The following is a 20415-nucleotide window of genomic DNA, read 5'->3' on the forward strand; positions in this document are numbered from 1 at the left end:
CACACCTCCCAATGCCCTCAGCTCCAGGGGGCAGGCCCATGAGGGGGTCACCACGGACCCTGTGCCCCCCGAGAGCAGGTGGCAGGGGCCCCTGCACCCTGGCTGGGACAGGGGCTACAAACAACCCCACACTGGAGGAGTCTGGGACAAGTGGGCCATAGGGAACAGCAGCATCCGAGCTGACTTACCTGCCTTTGGGGTGCAGGCTGCTCGTGTTCCGGGAGCTTGTGGGGACCTCCGTGGTGACCGGCACTGTGAACGTGGTGGGGGTGGGGGTAGCGGTTGACACTGTAGTGGCTGCTTTGACACAGAACAGGTTACACTCCACCCTGCCTGCCCCCTCCCCCAGCCCTGCCTGCCCCCTCCCTCAGGCCTGCACGTGGCTCTCAGCCTGGAGGCGTGGGGGCTGCCCTGGCTCAGGAGCCTGGAGCGGGGCCATGGGAGGGGCCCGGAGCCCGGACCCCTCCTATCCCCTTGGCCTCTGGCAGACTCAGGGCCTCAGAAGGTGCTGAGTCTGGGCGCTGGTCCGAGAGGGACATGGCGTCAGCCTGGAAGGGCGAGGGGTCCAGGACTGCCTCAGGTCAAGGGCAGGTGGAGTTCAGCTGGAGGCTGAACACTCCCTGTTATGACAGGGCCTCTGACGACGCCTCCCCCGTCTACTCTATCCAGCGAGGACGCGAACAGAAGGGGACCGCCTGGTGGCTCCCACTCCTGAGGTCTGGGACACCCAAAGTCGGCACCAGCCCTTAAGGGAATCCCCATGTTCAGGATGAGCCTCTACATCGCACACGTTATTAAGATTCTGCAACTGAAATAGTTCCTTGTCAGGAACAAGGCCAGGAATCCACAAGGCAATGAATGGGCCGCACTCTGCAGCTGTAACAGCCCCCCCAGGTCCAGTGTGGTGGGGGCTCTGTGGAGTGTGTCCCCCGGCTGCCCCCAGAAGTGCGGGGTGAGCTGGCGCCAGCTGTCCGAGGGTCAGCAGAAGCAGAGCCCATCAGATGAGCTTGTTCAAAGCCCGGTGCTCCCAGCACCATCTGCATAGGGAAGGCCTGAGGAAGCCAGCATCTATAGCCCAGGGGCACACACAGCTCAGGATGGGATGTCAGGCTCCCAGAATGCAACGGTTTGACTGTGGAGGCCTCTGCGGACCTCAGGCACTGGGGACAGCACCCCAACTATGAAACCAGGGACGGGATGAGCACCTATGAGTCCCAGCTCCAAACTCCACAGACCACAGGGACACCTGGATACCAGAGGTCCCAGGACAGCACTGGAAGAAACTGGGATCTCTGGGTCCCACCAAGGAGGGTCCCTATGGCCCCCAGGCTGCACCGGGGGCCGTCACCGTGATGTCGCTGGGCAACAGCTCAGGCCCGGAGCTGGGCGGAGAAACTCAGTTGCCCAGAGAGACCTGGCCCCGTCCTGGAGGAGTCCCAGAGCCCGAGGGCCACTAACAGAAGCCCTGCCCCTCTGAGCCCACGTGAGCAACGGGGCCCGTGAGCCCTCAGGACTCAACCACCCTCTGGGACAGTTCCCTCTAAGTGAGCACAGTCCCTGACAGGGACCTCAGGGACCAGGACACAGCAGGCCCTGAAGTCACACAGCCACACACACACTCTCTCTTACCTGGGCCAACGGCCACTTTAACTGGGACCCCAGGGTGAGATCCGACTCTCTGAATCCCACACCAGTAAGTGTCTGCATCCTCCCGCCTGAGCTCTTCCATGGTCATGGTGAACGTGTGGGTGGTCTGATCGTCCCTGATGGACAAACGGCGCGCCTTCACCACCCGCTGTGATCCCGTGGTTCTAACAAGGATGTCGCAGCTCCTGAAGTCAGCTCCTCGACACCAGTACTTCGCGTAGGGCTCCCGCCCTGGGACATAGCGACACTGCACGGTCAGCGAGCCCCGCTCTGGGCCTCTCGCTTCTTCTGGACCCATGATGACACCTGATGAGCCTGAAAAACAAACCCATGTGCCTGTCACCTCTGCCCCAACCCCCACACTGAAGACAGAGCCGCAGCCTCCTGCACGGTGACAGCCCCAGTAAGTCCACGAGCCCAGTGAGAGGCATAGAGTCCAGGGAAGCATCACCTTCCTCAAGACAGACCTTTGTCCTTCAAACTCCCACTGCGTCACAGCCGCCTCCAAAATCCCCTAAGAGCACAGCCCCAGATCTCAGAGACACCATGTGGACACTGAGCAGTAACAGCTTCTGACAATTCACCCCTCCCCCTCCCTGTGGCAAGAAATCTACATGTCTCCTCAGTGTCCCTTGGTGCCCACGTCTGTGTTAAACTGGTCTCCTGGGGAGGAAGCAGCAGAGGACCCATGTCCACAGGAGGGCGGTCGTGCCTGACCTGTGCCCGTGACCTCAGAGGCCTGGCTGGAGCACCCGCCGCACCTGGCTGTGCAGAGGATGGCCCAGGTGGTGCTGATGGGTCCTGTGGCTCCATCGTGAGCCCCACCCCCCACAGGAGTGCCCTGGAAAGTCAGCAAAGTGGTGACACCAACTGGGGAACCCACGTCACAGGATCCCATTTTCTCCATCAAATGGTCATCAACGTCAGTGCACCATAAAAACACCTGGGCTCGGACCTCCTGTGTCTTGTAAGATTTTTCTTAAATTTAATGAAAAGGATCCAAGCAAAAGGTTAAAGATGAGAATATTGACAACTTTTATTTGCTGTTGTCTTCAATCAAACAACCAACACAGGACACCAGTCCGCCCAGTGTTTTCCGTATAACCTTTTTCTGAAGATACTCAGAGCAAAGGAAATGTGTTCAGTGAGACTTCCACCAGTAACGCTTCATGTTTAGCAACGCAAGGCTGACTGGTCCACAAACACGATAGACTCTGATGGTGCACTTGCTGCCAAAGCCCAGGGGGTGGGAATGCTGCAGTATGTGAGTGGGCCCCCAGAACAACAGGAATTATCTTCCAGAGGGTAGTCCCCCGCTAGGGGGTGCTCTGGGAGCCCACCTGGACCAGGGCACCACCCGGGGTTGTGTTGAGAGACTGCGTTCAGCCTCAGTGAATTTTTTTGCAGATTCTTTCAACACGTTCCCCCATTTCATGATGGGTAAACACTTTATTGATGTGAAAGAGGAGAAAGGAAAAAAAAAGGCTGTAACAAAAAGGCCTCAACTTGATGATTTCAAAAATGTTTTGAGCAAAGTGGAAAAAATGTCTCAATAGGTATATTGCATCAGATGGACACTACCTTGAAAAAGATGAAACTTTAAATGTATAACAATAAATACACAATGGTTTATAACTCAGTTCCAGGTGTTTGTGCCCCTTTCAGATGCTTGGGAGGAAACTGGAAGTACTTGGGAGCAAGTGTATCCGACAGCTTCCATGCTTTTGTAAAAGCGCACAGAACGCGGGCAGACACGGAGCACTGCTGAGGTCTGGCAGAAGCAGGTCCCTAAACACTCCGAGACTGAAATCACTGCGTGTGTCTCTGAGCCCAATGCAGCTGAGGTAGAAGCCAAGAGCTTAAATGTTTGCACAGATTCACAAGTTAAAACACACACGTCTTACATGACCAATGAACGAAGAAAACGATTAGAATGAAAATGTTTACACCTTCTGACTAAGCAGAAAGAGAAAGCACTATAAATATAAATATGGGGCAGAGCTTAAGCAGCACAGCAGTCTGTTGCAGACACCAGCCAGCCCCCCTCTGCGGACACGCCCCTCCCACGGCAGCAGGGACTCTGCAGATGGAGTGAGTGTAAGGCCTAGAGACGGGGAGAGTCTCGGGGTGGCCCAGGTGGACCCAGGGGAACCCAGTCCCGAGGCCGAGGTTCCGGTCCCCGGGGCGCTCACCTGGGAGGGTGGGAAGCAGCAGAGCTGGGCAGCCAGGTGGCCCTGCCCCCCTGGACCCGGGCCTCTCTGGGCATCAAGCACCAGCTGGGCCCAGGGGCTGACATTGGGCCCAGAACAGGCACCTTCTCACCTCTGGTCTTGCCTCCTCGTGACCCCACTCCACGCGTCTCCGACATCACACTGACAACACTGACGATGGTCCCGTCTTTGCTCTGTCCCAAGCAGAAGCTCAGGCAGGCAGTGAGCCAGGTGGAGCAACAGTCTAGAGAGCCTGTCACCCTGGCTTCACTGCCTGTCCCCTCCCGGTATCTGAGCGCTTTAGGGAAGGGGGCTCAGCTCTGGCTACAAGGCACCAGCAGCTGAGGAGGCTCTGAAACAACCCGGGTCCCTGAGCCCCTCCCTCACTGAGGATGTGAGCTGGAGCCAGGGGCACTGCTCATTCTAAGGACCTCCTGAGTGACAGTCCCTCACCTGGAGAGCTGCTAAGAGAAGTCCTGCCACCCCAAGCCAACGAGAGCGGCAGGTCCCATGAGCCCTCAGGACTCAACCACCCTCTGGGACAGTTCCCTCTGAGTGAGCACAGTCCCTGACAGGGACCTCAAGGACCAGGACAGAGCAGGCCCTGAAGCCACACAGACACACAGACACATTCTCTTACCTGGGCCAACGGCCACTTTAACTGGGACCCCAGGGTGAGATCCGTTTCTTTCAATCCCACACCAGTAAGTGCCTGTATCCTCCCGCCTGAGCTTCTCCATGGTCACGGTGAACATGCGGCTGAACTGATTGTCCCTGATGGACACACGGTCCTCCTTCACCTCCTGCTCTGATCCCGTGGTTCTAACAAGGACTGTGCAGTTCCTGAAATCAGCTCCTCGACACCAGTACTTCAGGTGTTTCTCCCACCCTAGGGCATAGCGACACTCCATGGTCATCGAGCCCCGCTCAGGGCCTCTCGCTTCTCCTGGACCCGTGATGACAGCTGCTGAGCCTGGAAAACACAAACCCATGTACTTGTCACCTTCCTCCCATTCCCACCCCCACCCCAACAGCTGGGCAGGAGCCCCCCCCCCCCCCCCGCCCAGGGGCAGCCCCAGTAAGTCCACGTGCCCGGTGAGAGGCACAGAGTCCAGGGAGGAATCACCTTCCTCAAGACAGACCTTTGTCCTTCAAACTTCCACTGCGTCACAGCCGCCTCCAAATCCCCTAAGAGCACAGCCCCAGATCTCAGAGACATGATGTGGACACTGAGCAGTAACAGCTTTTGACAATTCACCCCTCCCCCTCCCGGTGGCAAGAAATCTCCATGTCCCCTCAGTGTCCCTTGGCGCCCACGTCTGTGTTAAACTGGTCTCCTGGGGAGGAAGCAGCAGAGGACCCGTGTCCACAGGAGGGCGGTCGTGCCTGACCTGTGCCCGTGACCTCAGAGGCCTGGCTGGGGCACCTGCTGCACCTGGCTGTGCAGAGGATGGCCCAGGCGGTGCTGATGGGTCCTGTGGCTCCATCGTGAGCCCCGCACCCCACGGGAGTGCCTTTGTTATTGACCAAAGTGATGACACCAACTGGGAACCCACGTCACACGATCCCATTTTCTCCATTGAATGGTCGTCAGCTTCAGTGTACGATAAAAACACCTGGGCTAGCACCTCTTGTGTCTTGTAAGATTTTTCTTAAATTTAATGAAAAGGATCCAAGCAAAAGATTAAAAATGAGAACACTGACAAATTACATTTGCTGTTCTCTTCAATCAAACAATCAACACCGGACACCAGCCCGCCCAGTATTTTCCGTGTAACCTTTTTCTGAAGACACTCAGAGCAAAGGAAATGTGTTCAGTGAGACTTCCACCAGTAATGCTTCATGTTTAGCAAAGCAAGGCTGACTGGGCCACAAACACGATGGACTCTGATGGCGCACTTGCTGCCAAAGCCCAGGGGGTGGGAATGCTGCAGTGTCTGGGGGGGACCATAAAAACTGCAATTATCTTCTGAAGGGCCAGCCCCTTGGAAAACGCAGGCTCCCCGGCGGGGTGAGTGTTCCAGGAGCCCATCGGGGTCAGCGTGCCAGCTGGCATTCTTTGAGAGGCTGGGTCCACCTTCAGGGAATTTCCTTTGAAGGTGCTTTCCATGTGTGTGCCCATTTCACCATGGGTGATTTACGCGCACAAACCTGGATGGACTGAAATCTAGCACCGGCCAAACCTGGTGAGCTTTCAGCCGTTTCTGAGCAAAAACGGCAAGACCTTTGTGCCCCTCCTCCCTATGTACCCAATCTGGCTCCCGGGGAACCTTTTCTGTTTCCCCGGATGAAAAAAAAAAATCCTCAACGGTAAATGTTTCATCAGTGCGGAAGAGGTGAAACAAAAAATGGCTGTAACACAAAAAGGCCTCAAGTTGACGAGTTCAAAAACGCTTTGGTCCAAGTACAAAAAACGCCTGGACAGGTGCATGGCATCAGATGGAGAGGGCTTCGACGGTGACAGAAGTTTTAACAAGTAAGGATAAATACACAGTCGTTTATAAATAAATTCCAGGGTTTTTGTTCCCCCTTCAGGTGTTTGGGAGGGCACCAGAAGTGCATAGGAACAAGTGTTTCCGACAGATTCAACATTTTTGTAAAAGCAACACAGAACTCGGGCAGACACGGAGCACTGCCGAGGTCTGGCAGAGGCAGGTCCCAAGACTGAAATCACTGCGTGTGTCTCTGAGCCCAGTTCAGCTGAGGTAGGAACCAAGAGCTTAAACGTTTGCAGATGTTCACAAGTTAAACACACACGTCTTACATGACCAATGGACGAAGAAAACGAATAGAATGAAAATGTTTATACCTTCTGACTAAGCAGAAAGAGAAAGCACTATAAATATAAATATGGGGCAGAGCTTAAGCAGCACAGCAGTCTGTTGCAGACACCAGCCAGCCCCCGACTGCGCACACGCCCCTCCCACGGCAGCAGGGACTCTGCAGATGGAGTGAGTGTAAGGCCTAGAGACGGGGAGAGTCTCGCGGTGGCCCAGGTGGACCCAGGGGAACCCAGCCCCGAGGCCGAGGTTCCAGTCCCCGGGGCGCTCACCTGGGAGGGTGGGAAGCAGCAGAGCTGGGCAGCCAGGTGGCCCTGCCCCCTGGACCCGGGCCTCTCTGAGCATCAAGCCCCAGCTGTGCCCAGGGGCTGACATTGGGCCCAGAACAGGCACCCTCTCACCTCTGGTCTTGCCTCCTCCTGACCCCACTCCATGCGTCTCCGACACCTAACCAACCACACTGACAATGGTCCTGTCTTTGCTCTGTCCTGAGCAGAAGCTCAGGCAGGCAGTGAGCCAGGTGGAGCGACAGCAACAGTCCAGAGAGCCTGTCACCCTGGCTTCACTGCCTGTCCCCTCCCAGTATCTGAGAGCTTTAGGGAAGGGGGCTCAGCTCTGGCTACAAGGCACCAGCAGCTGAGGAGGCTCTGAAACAACCCAGGGCCCTCAGCCCCTCCCTCACTGAGAGGGTGTGAGCTGCAGCCCCAGCACCTGAGCTCCTGAAGGTCCCCAGGGTGGGACTGGCTCCTGGGTTCCTCCCCCTGTGTGTGGGGGGCAGAGTCAGGGGGAGGGCTGCTGTCCCGACAGGGGAGCTTCTGCTCCTTCCCCCCCACCCCCGACAGAGCAGCAGGGACTCAGCAGGCCCTTGGTTTCCTTCCACTCAGAGGGTCTGGATGCTGGACTGGACGTGTCCCTTCCCCCAGGACTGACCCTCTCTATTTCCTGGCAAACCTCAGTGAAGCTGGTTCCTGCAGCCCTGCCCACTCACCTGGGACGAGGAGCAGGAGCAGAGGTGGGAGCAGCCACATGGTCCTGGTGCCTTGTTCTGTCCCTTGGGGACTGTCCGATGCTAGTATCCTCCAGGGACATGAACTGAACCCAGAGGGAAATTACCTTTGCTTTGTCCAAATCCTTGGTTTTTGTCTTTCTCCTCTACTTCCTGTATTTGTTGTCTTCAGTTCCTTCCTAATTTCGCTAAGTAGCAGAGAAGCAATGACAGATGTGTCTCAATGACTTGGGTGAAGCAAAGCATCCAGGCCTGGCCAGGGCTCTGCTTGCCCACGGGAGTGCACAGAGCTGAGAAGGTGTCACAAGCACACGGGACAGGATGTCCGGTGGGGCCACACAGAGGAGCCCAGAGCTCGGGGCCCAGGAAGCAGGGGAGGCGCCCCCACTTTGGGGAGGACACAGCACTGAGGGCTGACACCCAGCCTGGCAGCAGGAACAGTCCTGTCCCCAACCTGTCTCCAGGCAGCCCCTCCACAGGGCGGCTCAGACCCCCTCCCACCCATTCCCTGCCCCTCCCTCCAGACAGCCTCCCCCCTGCCCTGAGTCTCTCTGAAGCACCCAAGCCCAGTCCGTCCCTGCTCTCAGGAGCCAAAACACTGACCTCCTTTTGTTCTCACACATTCATGCACACTCACACTCTCCCTCCCCTTCAAACACAGGGTCTCAGGCCCATTGATTTAGGAAGAGAGACGGGGACCCCGACCTCCCTTCCTGGGCACCGTATCTGTGTGATGCATGAGGGAAGAGCTCGACTTGGACCAATGTCACTGTAATGTGGACCTCAAGGTCAGCTCTGGCTCCCCGCTCCACACCCGAAGACAGCTGCAACATCGTGCCCAGGCGCCTCCGTGGTGGCCGGGAGCAGAGCCGGCACACGGACTGGTGTGCTGACCAGGCCCTGCCAAACGAGGGCTGCACACCAGCCACCAGAGCCGCAGGCAGCTCCCTCTGCCTCCCAGCTCCGTCCTTGGGGAGTTGAAGCTCACGAGGTCCTTTTGATCAAAGGCAGCATTTCAATACATGCACACAGAGGAGGCAGAGTCACAAGATTTATTACTTACAGATCTGGGAATGAGGTGCTGGGGAGGTGGCAATTAGCCAGGCAAAGGGCAGTCCTCTGTCCCAGGTCCCGGGGAGCAAAGGACAGAGCAGGGTAGCAAGCACCTGTTACTTATGAAATGGTGGGGGCAAAGGTCACTAACTTTTCACGGCTTCAACTCAGTGGCTATTTTAAAAGGTGCCCTGGGAGAAGCAAAGCAGGGTGTTAGGGAGGAATCCTTAGTTCGAGTCTTCAGCTGAATGGCCAGCCTCTGGGTGTGGGCAGGGTGGTCTCACTGCAGAACGCAGGGCAGCGACTCAGAGAAATGCATGGGTATTCTCTCAGGTTGGTGTTTAGTCGTGCACGGCCACGGTGAACATGCGCTCCTCCGGCCTGATGTACACAGCGCTCCTCTTCCCCTTTGCCTCCGGGCCAGGGCTCTGGACGAGGACGGCACAGCTGCTCCCCTCGGCGCCCTCACACCACCGCTGCACGTGCGCCTCCCACCGCTGGTCGTAGCGGCACTGCGCCACCACTGCCCCAGGAGAGAGTAGAGGGAAGGAGACAAAGAAGGAAGGAAAAATGAATGGAGCAGGAAATGCACACACAACAGAGAAGATACACAAAACCTCCAACTCCTGTTTTCTTTTTTAATGCCCTGGCAAGATGCTCATGACAGAAAGAGACAAGCTCAAAACACCCAATAATGGGAGTGAAGGGAGACACCACCACACCCCTTGCATTTATATTAAAAAGACTAAGGAAGATAATATAAAAAGAGGAAAAGAAAATAAAAGGATATCGAAACAAGTTTACGTCAATGTGGTTGAGATTAAGATGGAATAACAAATTCCTACCAAAATAATGCACTGGAATTAGCACAAAAAGAAATAGAAAACACAAATAATCCTACAACTATCTAAATGAACCAAATCCATTATTAAAGTCCTCCCAAAAAGAAAATGCCAGGTCCATGCAGCTTTAATAGTTTCCTGGCTTCCAGCCAAGATGGAGGCATAGGTCGACACACTGTGCCCCCTTGCACAACCAAAAGAAGGACAGCAACAAATTTAAAAAGAAAAACCAACCAGAACTCCCCCAAAATCGAACTGTATGCAAGTCCAACAACCAAAGAGTTAAAGAAGAAACGTGCATCCAGACTGGTAGGAGGGGCAGAGACAGGCAGCTGGGTGGAGAGGACACATGGCAAGGTGGCAGCTGGAGGACCAGGAGGTCTCACACTTGTGCACCAATAAACCAGGAGGTAAACTTGGAGCAAGACAGACCACACAACTCAGGGTTCCAGCGCCAGAAAAGAAAGCCTCAAAACCTCTGGCTGTAAAGACTCGTGTGGGTGCGGTGGCAGGAGAGACTCCCAACCTCACAGGAGAGTTCATTGGAGACACCCACAGGGTCCTTGAATGTATACAAACCTGCCCACCTGGGAACCAGCACCAGAAGGGCCCAATTTGCTTGTGGGTATCAGGGGAAGTGACTGAAAGTGGGACAGTAGTCGAGCAAGTGACCTACGGACATTGTTCCCTCGCAGACCCCTCCCCCACACACAGCCCCACAACACAGTGATGTGGTTGCCCTGCCCTGGTAAATACCTAAGGCTGCACCCTTTACAACGTAACAGTTGGGCCAAGACAAAAAAAATATGGCCCTAGTGAAAGAATAGAGCAAAACTCGAGAAAAGAACTAAGTGACATAGAAATAGCCAACCTATTCCATGCAGAGTTCAAAACACTGGTGATCAGGATGCTCACACAAATGGTTGAGTATGGTCAGAAAATGGAGGAAAAAGTGAAGGCTCTGTGAAATGAAACAGAGAAAAATATACGGGGAGCCAAGAGTGAAAGGAAGGAAACCGGGACTCAGATCAACGATTTGGAGCAGAAAGAAGAATAAACATTCAACCAGAACAGAATGAAGAAACAAGAATTTAAAAAAAATTAGTGGAGGCTTAGGAACCTCCAGGACAGCTTTAAACATTCTAACATCTGAGTCATAAGCATGCCAGCAGGAGAAGAGGAAGAGCAAGAAATTGAAAAGTTTTTGAAAAAATAATGAACAAGAACTTCCCCAATCCAGCAAAGGAAATAGACTTCCAGGGAGTCCAGAAAACTCAGAGAGTCCCAAAGAATCTGAACCCAAGGAAGCACAAACCAAGGCACATCATAATTACATTACCCAAGATTAAAGATAAGAGAGAATCTTAAAAGCAGCAAGAGAAAAAGAGACAGCTACCTACAAAGCAGTTCCCATAAGACTAACAGCTGATTTCTCAAAAGAAACCGTACAGGTGAGAAAGCGCTGGAAAGAAGTATTTGAAGCCATGAGAGGCAAGGACCTACATCCCAGATTGCTCTATCCAGCAAAGCTTTCATTTAGAATGGAAGGGCAGATAAAGTGCTTCCCAGATAAGGTCAAGTTAATGGAGTTCATCTTCCCCAAGTCCTTATTATATGAAATATTAAAGAGACTTATCTAACAAAAAGAAGAAGACCAAAACAACAAACAGTAAAATAACAACAAATTCACAACTATCAACAACTGAACCTAAAAAAGGAAAAGAAAAGAAAGACAAACTAAGCAAACAACTAGAACAGGAACAGAGTCACAGAAATGGAGATCACGAGGAGGGTTATCAGTGGGGAGAGGGAGGAGTAGAATGGGGGAAAAGGTACAGGAGTAAGCAGCATAGATGGCAGGTACAAAATAGGCAGGGGGAGGTTAAGCATAGTATAGGAAATGGAGAAGCCAAAGAACTTCTGCGCACGACCCATGGACATGAACTAAGGTGGGGGAAAGTGGGTGGGAGGGGGGTGCAGGGCAGAGAGTAATAAAGGGGAGGAAAAAAATGGGACAGCTGTAGTAGCATAATCAATACAATATACTTTTTTAAAGAAAGAGTTTCCTAAACATTTAAGGAAGGAGTGTTTATCATACAAAAACTTCTGAAGCAGAAAGAAGAGCAAGCCCAAGTGCAGGGAGTGAGAACAGCATAATCGTGGTGCCCAAGCTGACCAGGGTGGGCAGGAGAGAAATACTACGGACAAACATCGCCCGTGAGCATGAGCACAAGGGTCTGAAACAAAACCTCAGCAAGATGAGCCCGGAAACACAGAAGAAGCATAATGAATTATGACCAAGTCCGGTTTATGCCAAGGACACAAACTTGTCGGGCCATTACAAAATCAAGAGTGTAAGGAGTATACCACATTAACAGTGTAAAAAGGATTAATCATGTGGTCATTGGAATAGACACAGAAAAGAGGATTGGATAGAATGCAACAGCCCTTTGACTCGGAGGCCTTGCTAGACCCTGAGGTTAGCCACTGCTCCCCCCATAGTGCGGGGCCTCTTTGCCCCAGAGATCAGGAATGGAACCAGGGACGGGATCAGCACCTATGAGTCCCGACTCCAAACTCCTCAAACCACAGGACAGCAGCACACCAGAAGTCCCAGGACAGCACTAGAAGAAACTGGGATCTCTGGGTCCCACCAAGGAGGGTCCCTATGGCCCCCAGGCTGCACCGGGGGCCATCACCATGGTCTCTCTGGGCAACAGGTCAGGCCTGGAGCTGGGCGGAGAAGCTCAGTTGCCCAGAGAGGCCTGGCCCAGTCCTGGAGGAGCCCCCGGAGCCCGAGGGCTGCTAACAGAAGCCCTGCCCCTCCGAGCCCAGGTGAGCAGGGGGGCCCATGAGACCTCAGGACTCAACCACCCTCTGGGACAGTTCCCTCTGAGTGAGCACAGTCCCTGACAGGGACCTCAGGGACCAGGACAGAGCAGGCCCTGAAGTCACACAGCCACACACACACTCTCTCTTACCTGGGCCAACGGCCACTTTAACTGGGGCGCCAGGGTCAGCTCCAGTTCTCTCAATCCCACACCAGTAAGTGTCTGCATCCTCCCGCCTCAGCTTCTCCATGGTCACAGTGATCGTGTGGGTGGTCTGATTGTCCCTGATGAACACACGGTCCTCCTTCACCTCCCACTCTGATCCCGTGGTTCTAACAAGGATCTTGCATTCATTCCACGCAGCTCCTCGACACCAGTACTTCACGTAGGGCTCCCACCCTGGGTCATAGCGACACTGCACGGTCAGCAAGCCCTGCTCAGGGCCACTCACTGCTTTGGGACCTGTGACATCTGATGAATCTGATGAGCCTGGAAAACACAAACCCATGTGCCTGTCACGTCCCCCCCACAACCACCACCCCAAGAGCGGGCAGCAGCCTCCTGCATGATGACACCTCCAGTAACTCCACGTGCCCGGTGAGAGGCATAGAGCCCAGGGAAGCATCACCTTCCTCAAGACAGACCTTTGTCTTTCAAATTTCCACTGCGTCACAGCCACCTCCAAAATCCCCTAAGAGCACAGCCCCAGATCTCAAAGACACCAATGTGGACACTGAACAGTAACAGCTTCTGGCAATTCACCCCTCCCCCCCTTGGCAAGAAATCTCTATGTCCCCTCAGTGTCCCTTGGTGCCCACGTCTGTGTTAAACTGGTCTCCTGGGGAGGAAGCAGCAGAGGACCCATGTCCACAGGAGGGAGGTCGTGCCTGACCTGTGCCCATGACCTCAGAGGTCCAGATGGGGTACCTGCCGCACCTGGCTGTGCAGAGGATGGCCCAGGTGGTGCTGATGGGTCCTGTGGTTCCATCGTGAGCCCTGCCACCAGTGGGAGTGCCTTTGAAATTCACCAAAGTGGTGACACAAATGTGGAACCCACATCACACAATCCCATTTTCTCCACCAAATTGCTTTGATTTCTTTGTCAAAAACAAATATGGGAGTTCTTCACCGATTGTCCATTCTGACCCATTGACCCCTTGTTTCTCCTGCCAACCCACATGGCCCTGGCCGCTGTGGCTTTACAGGAAGGCAGGTGGATTGAGCAAAGCTTTCCTCATTATATATGTTCTGGTTCTTTTTAAAAATTTTCTAATCTTTGAAAGAGTCAGGATTCAGAGACATGTTTCTTTACTGTAAAAGAAACAACAGTGAACACAATGAAAATTGACAACAGTCACCAGGCCTCAGTGACAGACCCTGGGACGTCGTGCGGCCCTCGGCAATGAGGAGAGCAGGGGCCCTTGACCCTGGACAGACCCTTGGGCTTCGTATCCCACCTCAGTGATGCTGGTTCCCAAAGCCCCGCCCCAATCACCTGGGAGGATGAGCAGGAGCAGAGATGGGAGCAGCCACATGGTCCTAGCGCCTCCTTCTCTCCCTGGGGACCCTGAGATGCCAGCGACCTCCAGGAACTGAACAGAGGAGCCCAGAGGGAAAGTGGCTTTGATTTGTCTGAATCATTACATTTGTCTCCCTCCTCTACTTCCCTCATTTGTTGACTTCAGTTATTTCCTCATTTTATTATTTAGGACAAAAGCAGTGTCATCACTTATGAGTGTACCACTGATGCGTCTTCAATGACTGGGATGAAGGAAAGTGTCCAGGCCCGGCCAGGGCTCTGCTTGCCCGTGGGAGTGTGAGGAGCTGAGAAGGGGGGGCCAGCACACGGGGTGGGGGATGGGCGGTGGGGCCGCACAGAGGAGCTCAGAGCCCGGGTCCCAGGGAGCAAGGGAGACGCTGGTTGTGCACTTGGGAAGGACGCAGCACTGAGGGCTGACACCCAGCCTGGCATCAGGAGGAACAGTCCCGTCCCCAACCTGCCTCCAGGCTGCCCCACCTCGGGGTGTCTCAGACCCCTTCCCGCCCTGTCCCCCCTCCCCTCCCTCCAGACAGCTTCCTCCCAGTCCTGAGTCACTGTGAAGCAGAGACTGCAGTGGGGACATGATATGAAAGGAGAAGTGGCCCTTTCCCTTCATGCTCCTTTTGTCTGAGATGGGTTTTTCCCCACAAAATCTTTGCATGTTTCACTGTCTGTGGGCTCTTGGCAAACTGACTTCCATGGAAACAGATTCCCACACTGACCCCTAAGTGCCTGTCCCTCCCCTGTCCCCTCTCCCTTCAGAAGGTCCCCTCTCTCCCTCTCTGCCACCTGTCCACTTTCTGTCCAAATGAATTCTCTGTGTCTCTGTTTTAGTATACATGTTCCATATTTGTGAATTTGGTTCTGCCTTTGGGAGATTTCTATTTTGTGTTTTTGCTTTTTCCTCCAACCCTCAGATGAAGTATTTATTTTAGAGGTGATGTATTTTTGCAAAAGCTCCTTATTTTTGGTTCTCTGATTGCTGATGTTCTCACCTCTCCTGTTCCCCGAATTACATCTCCTGACCGCACGCTCAGTTTCGGTCCGGTTCGGTTTGCTGATTCTCCCCCACATCCCAGCTCATATGAGGGGCGGAGCCTTAGGTGTTCACCAGGGCGGGGCACCCCAGTCACTGGGTTGTGACGTTGTATGTGGGGGCGGGGTCTGAGAGGGAACAATGGCGCTTGCTGTGCTCTCCGTGGGTCCTCAGTCCCTTCAGCTGCTTCCCACGAGCAAACTGGGCCCCTCTGGTGCCAATTCCCATGTGGGTGGGTTTGTGTACACTGTGGGACCCTCCAAGGACCTCTCCTGTGAGGCTGGAAGTCTCTCCCTGCGCCTCAGTCGCCACAGGTATCCTCAATCAGTGCCCCAAGCTCTCTTTCCCAGCGCTGGGATCCTGGGTTGTGCGCAGTGACTTGTTTCACAACCGCTGCCTCGCTGGGTCTGTGGTTGCAACTCCTTGGCTGTGGTCTGCCAGCTGCCGCTTGTGCATTCAGGGTCCACCTGCTGCTGTCTTGAGAGCCCCGGATGCCTCACGCACCCAGTCCCAACACTCTCTGCTCTCCATGCCATGACCGGTGCCCAGCTGGCTGGCTCCACCCTCCTACCTGTCTGGCTGAACACGTCTATTTTGACTTGTTGGTTATCCGACTTCCACTGAGATCAATTTTCTGTCAGTTTTGGTTGTTATTCTATTTCTAAATTATTGTTGTCTCTATATTGGTTGTGCAAGGAGGCACAGTGTGTCTACCTATGCCTCCATCTTGGTCAGAAGTCCAGGCTTCTCTTAAAATTAGGTCCTGACCTGATCTACAAAACAATTATACTTTCTGATAAAGGAAACGAGGGACCCCTTTGAGTGCTACCAAGGAGGGAACATGGTTGTTCACCAAAGACACAGGCTGAAAGGTTCACAGCCACGCTGGGCACTGGGTCAACGGTAGAACGGATGTTGGTGTACTGGTGTATTCACACACTGGAACATTATGTCACCATCAGAATAAACACACACATGCAGACACAACCACACCGTAGCAATGTTGATGAATCTCGTAAACATGATGGTTACCCCAGGGACCAGACAGAAAAGACTGCAGCTGTGTGATTCATTCAGGTAAAGCTGCAAACCCAGAGAACAGATGCAGGCGTCCAGGAGACAGGAGGGTGGCGGGCGACTCAGTCAGCAGCCACTACAAGGAAGCCCTCCAACACCGTGGCTCCGTGGCCCAAGGCCAGGGGGAAACATGGAAGGCCTCCCAGGAATGGTCACCTGTGTTTCCTGATCTGGGTGCCCTTTGCTCGAGCCTGTTCTGTTTGCACCAAGTTACTGAACTGAGCACTTTTGTGTGGGGACTGTAGGTACGTATTTTATCGGGGAAATCTTTCCCAGCCATTACATTTACATTTATTTTGTTCTTTAAACAGCTGCCTCTTGTTCCCCTGTGTGGCTTCACTGTGATTAACTCCTCCTGCATCCACAGCGGCAGAGGCTGCTTGCAGCTTTTTGCTCTCGCGTTTGACGCCACAGAATATGGTTCCAGGTAAGAGGGTCAGCACACTCTGGGCATCGCTCGTGTTGACTGCAGCTCAGAGCCCAGAGAGAATGTGGCGGGGGTGGGGGGTGCTGTTGTAGGGTTGTGCTGAATGAATGGTGGCGGGAAGACTAGAGAAGCAGCCAGAGGAGTAGCACCAATTCTGCTCTGAGTGCTCTGGTTTTGTCTCCTTTTACGTCCCCACTGTGTGGGCAGGAATGTTGTGGCCACGTCCTGACACTGCACACTCGGCAGGGACCAAGACAGCTCAGGATGAACAGAGAAGGGAAACTGGAAAGGGAAAAGGACAGGAGTTCCCGGAGGTTTCTCTGGGTGTGTTTTTCTCTCCCCCCCCCCATCCCCCAGCAAGCCCCAGTACAGAAGCTACAACTCCAGAAGGTGCTGGTCCTGTTGGACCAGAGGGACCACGGTGTGAAGACAGGGTGGGAGAACCATTGCATTTCACTGGTCTTTATCCCCCCTCTGCTTGTCCTGGGTGCTGAGCAGCCACAGGAAGTACACAGCAGTTGGGGAGAGAAAAGACAGGCTTTCTGGCTCAAGGACCAGGAGGGGGAGTACAAGGCTCTGGAAGCTGGGAGGGGCTGCTGGGGAGATCAGGAACTAGAGGCAACCTAAGAAAGGGAACCTGGGCTTTCTCCCAGACACAAGTGTTGGCAGAAGGCATTGTTCCTTTGCAGATCCTGCCCCTGCAGGCACAGGCGGGCACCATACCTGAGTCTCCATCAGCCTGGCTAACACCATTTCCCCACCCTGATGATTCCCTGAGACTCTACTCAACTTGTGGGCCCACCCAAACTGCTTCTGGGTTTTCTATACCAACTACCTATCTTGGCTCCTGCTGGAGACTTTCCTAACATCTCTCAAAGGCCCACAAATCCCAAACAAGCAGCATCTGACCTCAGCATGACCTATACATCTTCCTAAGTGGCCCCAGGCCCAGCACTAACAGCAGGTGGGCTCAGTTTGCAGCCTGGACTCTTCTGGGGACCCCAAAGCACAGCACCACTAGCAGATACTTGCAGACTATTTTGTAGCTTATCCCAAATAGCCTGGGCAGGACACAGGCAGGGGCTGGTCTTGGCTTGCATCTTGGCCTCCTGGGAAGCCCCAGGGATGACAGTGCACCTGGTGGCCAGATTCAGAGCATGCCAGAGCACCACCCAACCACATCCTTGAGTGACACAACAAAGGGGTGGACTCGGTAGGCACCAGAGGCCCACTGCAGTCAGTCCTGCTCTACTGTGTGGGGCTGGCCCCTGCACAGCAGCTTCTCCACTGTAGTCCCTGCCTCTTGTTGTATCCAGTCAGCCTGGCGGGGTGTGTGTGTGGGCGGTCCACCATCTCAGGGACATGCCTGCTGCTTGAGTAAAAGAATAGAGTGCACACAGCCTACATGGGGGCACACCTGGAGTCCCCAGCTTGGGTGAATAGGGAGGCTGTGCCACTGGGCCCTACAGGACACCTACTGCATACAGCCACCTTACCAAGAATGCAACACATAGCAGCTCTGCCTAAGACACAGAAACAGGCACAGACAGGCCCCCAAAATGGGGAGACAAAGAAACATGGCCCCAATGAAAGAGCAGGAGAAATCTCCAGAAAAGGAACCAAATCAAATGGAGCCAAGCAAACTACCAGATACAGAGTTCAAAACGATGGTTGTAAGGATGCTCAGGGACTTAGAGAGAATTTCCACAGCATCAAAAAGGACACAGAAACCACAAAAAAGAACAAGTCACAAATGAAAAATATAGGAACTGAAAAAAAGAATGCACTAGAAGGAATCAACAGCAGATTAGACAAAGCAGAGGACTGCATCAGCAATCCTGAAAGACAAGGTGTCAGGAAATACCCAATCAGAGCAGCAAAATGAAAAAAAAATTAATGAGGATAGTTTAAGGGAACTACAGACAACATGAACCATATCAATATCCACATTACAGGGGCACCAGAAGACAGAGAGAGCAAGGGGTTGAGGACCTATTTGGAGAAGTAATGACTGAACACTTTTCCAACCTGGTGAAGGAAAAAAACACACAAGTCCAGAAAGTGCAGAGAGTCTCAAACAAGATGAACCCAAAGAGACCCACACCAAGACACATTATCATTAAAATGCAAAAGGTTACAGACAAAATGAGAACCTTGAAGGCAGCAAGAGAAAAGCAGTTTGTTACCTACAGGGGAGCTCCCATAAGACTGTCAGCTGATTTCTCCACAGAAACTTGACAGGCCAGAAGGGATTGGCAAGAAATATTCAAAGTGATGAAAAGCATGGACCCACAACCAAGACTACTCTACCCAACAAGGCTATCATTTAAAATTGAAAGCTTCCCAAATAAATAGCTTCCCAGACAAGAAAAAGTTAAAGGAGTTCATCACCACCAAACCAGTATTACAAGAAATGTTAAAGGGCCTTCCTTAAGAAGAAGATTTAAAATATGAAAAGTAAGAATAATAAAATGGCAATAAGTATATATCTATCAACAACTACTTTAAAATACCGTTTTAAGGATTTTATTTATTTATTTTTAGAGAGAGGGGAAGACAGGGAGAAAGGGAGGGAGAGAAACATCAGTGTGTGCTTACTTCTTATGTACCCTGTACTGAGGACCTCGCCCACAACCCAGGCCTGTGCCCTGACTGGGAATTGAACCACTGACCCTTTGGTTCACAGGCCAGCACTCAATCCACTGAGCCACACCAGCCAAGGCTCTGTCAAGAACTACTCTAAACACAAATGAATTAAATGCCCCAATCAAAAGACAGGACAGCTGAATGGATGAGAAAACACGACCCTTATATAGGTCGTCTACATGAGACTCACTTCAGATTGAAAGACACTCATGGACTAAACATAAAATGATGGAAAAAGATATTTTATGAAAATGGACATGGAAAACAAAGCTGGGCTAGCAATACTTATCCCAGACAAAATAGACTTCAAAACAAAGGCTATAACAATAGACAAAAGAACCCAGCAATTTCACCTCTGGGTATTTATCCAAAGCAACCTGCAACACCAAATGAAAAAGACACCACTGCAGCATTAGTTCCAGTGGCCAAGGGCAGAAGCAACCCAGGCGCCCATCGGTAGATGAGTGGGCAAAGAGCAGGAGCACATGCGCACGCTGGAACGCGCCTCGGTCACAGATGAGAATGAGATCTCGCCTCTGCAACAACAGGGACAGACCTAGAGGTGTTTTTCTGAGTTAAAGACGTCAGACAGAGAGAGATAAATGCCATATGACTTGCCTTGTATGTGGGCTTCTAAAAACAAAGTACGTGAACAGCAGAAGCAGACACGTGGATGCAAAGAATGTTTAGCTGGTCGCCAGACGAGATGGGGATGAGGGGATGGGTGGAGAGGATGAAGGGACTGAGAAGCATGAACTGGTGTTTCTGGAATAGTCACGGGGCATGAAGTGCAGAGTGAGGAACATAGTCAATAATGTCGTTGTAACTGTGGGTGCTGTCCCATGGGTGTGACATGTGTCAGGGCTATATAAGTGTCTAATCTCGGGGTTGCACACCTGAAGCCACTATAACATTGTATGTCAGCTATAATGGAAAAGAAAAATAATAACTTTAAAAAGGAGAGAAAGGGAGCCTGGAACTCCCAGGCTTACCCCCAGCAATGCATGCCTGAGGGGACTGAAGACAATCCCCAGGACTGGCCACTGGGTGGCGCACACGGTTCAGGTTTGAATGGAGCCTCAGAGGCTCTGAGAGGAGCTGAGTTTGCAGCCTCACAGCACCCGACTCTCTGGCCTCAGGGCTTGACCAGCTTGACCGCCCACCACACAGACACGAATCCACAGTCAAGGACCTCGTGGGGCAGGTGATGGAACTGTTTGGCATGTTTCTGGGGGCGGTTCCATGAACTGAGGCTTGTGTTACAACTCCACAACAAAATGGGTTTTACTGTATGAAAAACTAATTTTAGAAAAACGAAAA

The 20415-nt window shown here is 52.9% G+C and overlaps 1 protein-coding gene across 5 annotated transcripts in view; it reads right to left on the bottom strand.

The window, feature by feature from the left end:
* The window catches only part of CD300LF (CD300 molecule like family member f), a 125593-nt gene that overhangs the window by 37493 nt on the left and 67685 nt on the right, over positions 1 to 20415 (bottom strand). For 4 of the 5 annotated variants that reach the window (XM_045837247.1, XM_045837249.1, XM_045837248.1 and 1 more), the window contains exon 2: positions 12520 to 12858. In XM_045837247.1, coding sequence (XP_045693203.1) covers positions 12520 to 12858 — 339 coding nt within the window. Of the gene's footprint in view, positions 1 to 12519; positions 12859 to 13864; positions 13997 to 20415 lie in introns of those variants that run through there. The other variant, XM_045837246.1, reaches the window with a different exon arrangement.

This window comes from Phyllostomus hastatus, unplaced genomic scaffold (assembly GCF_019186645.2).
Source record: "Phyllostomus hastatus isolate PE091 unplaced genomic scaffold, TTU_PhHast_1.1 phas_contig_210, whole genome shotgun sequence".
NCBI classification, from domain to species: Eukaryota; Metazoa; Chordata; class Mammalia; order Chiroptera; family Phyllostomidae; genus Phyllostomus; species Phyllostomus hastatus.